The 2,269-nt window shown below is 41.1% G+C and overlaps 1 protein-coding gene across 1 annotated transcript in view; it reads left to right on the forward strand.

The window, feature by feature from the left end:
* The window catches only part of LOC107750218 (protein APCDD1-like), a 17,475-nt gene that overhangs the window by 9,619 nt on the left and 5,587 nt on the right, over positions 1-2,269 (forward strand). Inside the window, exon 3 of the mRNA XM_016565501.1 lies at positions 494-1,004. Within this exon, the coding sequence (XP_016420987.1) occupies positions 494-1,004 (511 nt within the window). The remainder of the gene's footprint in view (positions 1-493; positions 1,005-2,269) is intronic.

Here is a 2,269-nt window from a genome sequence, read left to right on the forward strand (position 1 = left end):
TTATTTTATAAAATATTACTTAATATTATCCTTATTTATTGTTTTATAAGTCTTATTTAATATTTTAATATCTTACCTTAATATTTGGTGAGTTAATGATGACTGGTTTGTGTTTTTGGGTGAATTAATTATTTAATATTTTTTATTATTTAATACAATATTATTTAATGTTACTTAATAGTATTCTTATTTATTGTTTTAGAAATTATATTTAGTTATTATTTTATAAAATGTTATTTAATACTATTTCATACTAACCTCGTTTATTGTTTTATAAATTTTATTTAATATTTTTATTATTAAATACTATTTAATTTTATCCTTGTTTGTTGTTTTATAAATGATTTTATATTTTTATTATTTTATAAAATATTTTTTTGTATTTATCCTTATTAATTGTTTTATAAATCTTATTTAATATTCTAATATTTTTACATTAGTTAATGATGACTGGTTTGAGCAAGCGTGTGTTTTCTGTGACTTCTCGTGGCAGCTGTGAGGTTCGTCCCGGTCCGGAGTTCATCACTCGCTCGTACCGTTTCTTTCACAACAACACGTTTCAGGCACATCAGTTCTACTACGCAGACAATCAGTGCACCGCGCCGAGCTACACGCTGCTGATCCGGGGCCGGCTGCGTCTGCGCCAGGCGTCCTGGATCGTCCGAGGCGGCACCGAGGCCGACTATCAGATCCACGGCACACGTCTGGTGTGTCACTCGGCGTCTGCGGCCCGAGAGCTCGCTCAGCGGCTGAAGCACAGCTGCAGGGATCTGGGCTCCTGGCTGCCGAACGTGAGCTACGAGCTGTGGAGCGACTGCGGCTGCGGCTGCGCACTGAACGTCTCCATGCACGAGCTGCAGCTGCTGCGGCTGGAGAAGCAGTATCTGCATCACAGTCTGGATCAGCCGCTGGAGGAGCTTTATCTGGGAGACATTCACACCGAAGCGGCGCAGAGGATGCTCTACAGACCCTCCAGCTACCAGCCCGCGCTGCAGAACACACAGGTGAGAGCATCATTCAACTGTGAAGCGTAACCATTCAACCTGTAAACGGCCTGCAGTTAGACTGTGTTCTATGGGCTTCTGAATGGATGGCAGATGCTGAGATCTGAGATCTGATTTAACATCGTGACATTTCAAGACATTTTACACTCTTTTGCATTGATGGTTCCTTAGATTGTCAAAAAGGTTCTTTAGATTAATGTTCTTAACATTAAGAAAAAAAAAAATGTTTTTAGAAATTATATTTAGTTATTATTTTATAAAATGTTATTTAATACTATTTCATACTAACCTCGTTTATTGTTTTATAAATTTTATTTAATATTTTTATTATTAAATACTATTTAATTTTATCCTTGTTTGTTGTTTTATAAATGATTTTATATTTTTATTATTTTATAAAATATTTTTTTGTATTTATCCTTATTAATTGTTTTATAAATCTTATTTAATATTCTAATATTTTTACATTAGTTAATGATGACTGGTTTGAGCAAGCGTGTGTTTTCTGTGACTTCTCGTGGCAGCTGTGAGGTTCGTCCCGGTCCGGAGTTCATCACTCGCTCGTACCGTTTCTTTCACAACAACACGTTTCAGGCACATCAGTTCTACTACGCAGACAATCAGTGCACCGCGCCGAGCTACACGCTGCTGATCCGGGGCCGGCTGCGTCTGCGCCAGGCGTCCTGGATCGTCCGAGGCGGCACCGAGGCCGACTATCAGATCCACGGCACACGTCTGGTGTGTCACTCGGCGTCTGCGGCCCGAGAGCTCGCTCAGCGGCTGAAGCACAGCTGCAGGGATCTGGGCTCCTGGCTGCCGAACGTGAGCTACGAGCTGTGGAGCGACTGCGGCTGCGGCTGCGCACTGAACGTCTCCATGCACGAGCTGCAGCTGCTGCGGCTGGAGAAGCAGTATCTGCATCACAGTCTGGATCAGCCGCTGGAGGAGCTTTATCTGGGAGACATTCACACCGAAGCGGCGCAGAGGATGCTCTACAGACCCTCCAGCTACCAGCCCGCGCTGCAGAACACACAGGTGAGAGCATCATTCAACTGTGAAGCGTAACCATTCAACCTGTAAACGGCCTGCAGTTAGACTGTGTTCTATGGGCTTCTGAATGGATGGCAGATGCTGAGATCTGAGATCTGATTTAACATCGTGACATTTCAAGACATTTTACACTCTTTTGCATTGATGGTTCCTTAGATTGTCAAAAAGGTTCTTTAGATTAATGTTCTTAACATTAAGAAAAAAAAAAATGTTTA

Source organism: Sinocyclocheilus rhinocerous, unplaced genomic scaffold (assembly GCF_001515625.1).
Source record: "Sinocyclocheilus rhinocerous isolate Xijiao unplaced genomic scaffold, SAMN03320098_v1.1 scaffold242, whole genome shotgun sequence".
Taxonomy (NCBI): domain Eukaryota; kingdom Metazoa; phylum Chordata; class Actinopteri; order Cypriniformes; family Cyprinidae; genus Sinocyclocheilus; species Sinocyclocheilus rhinocerous.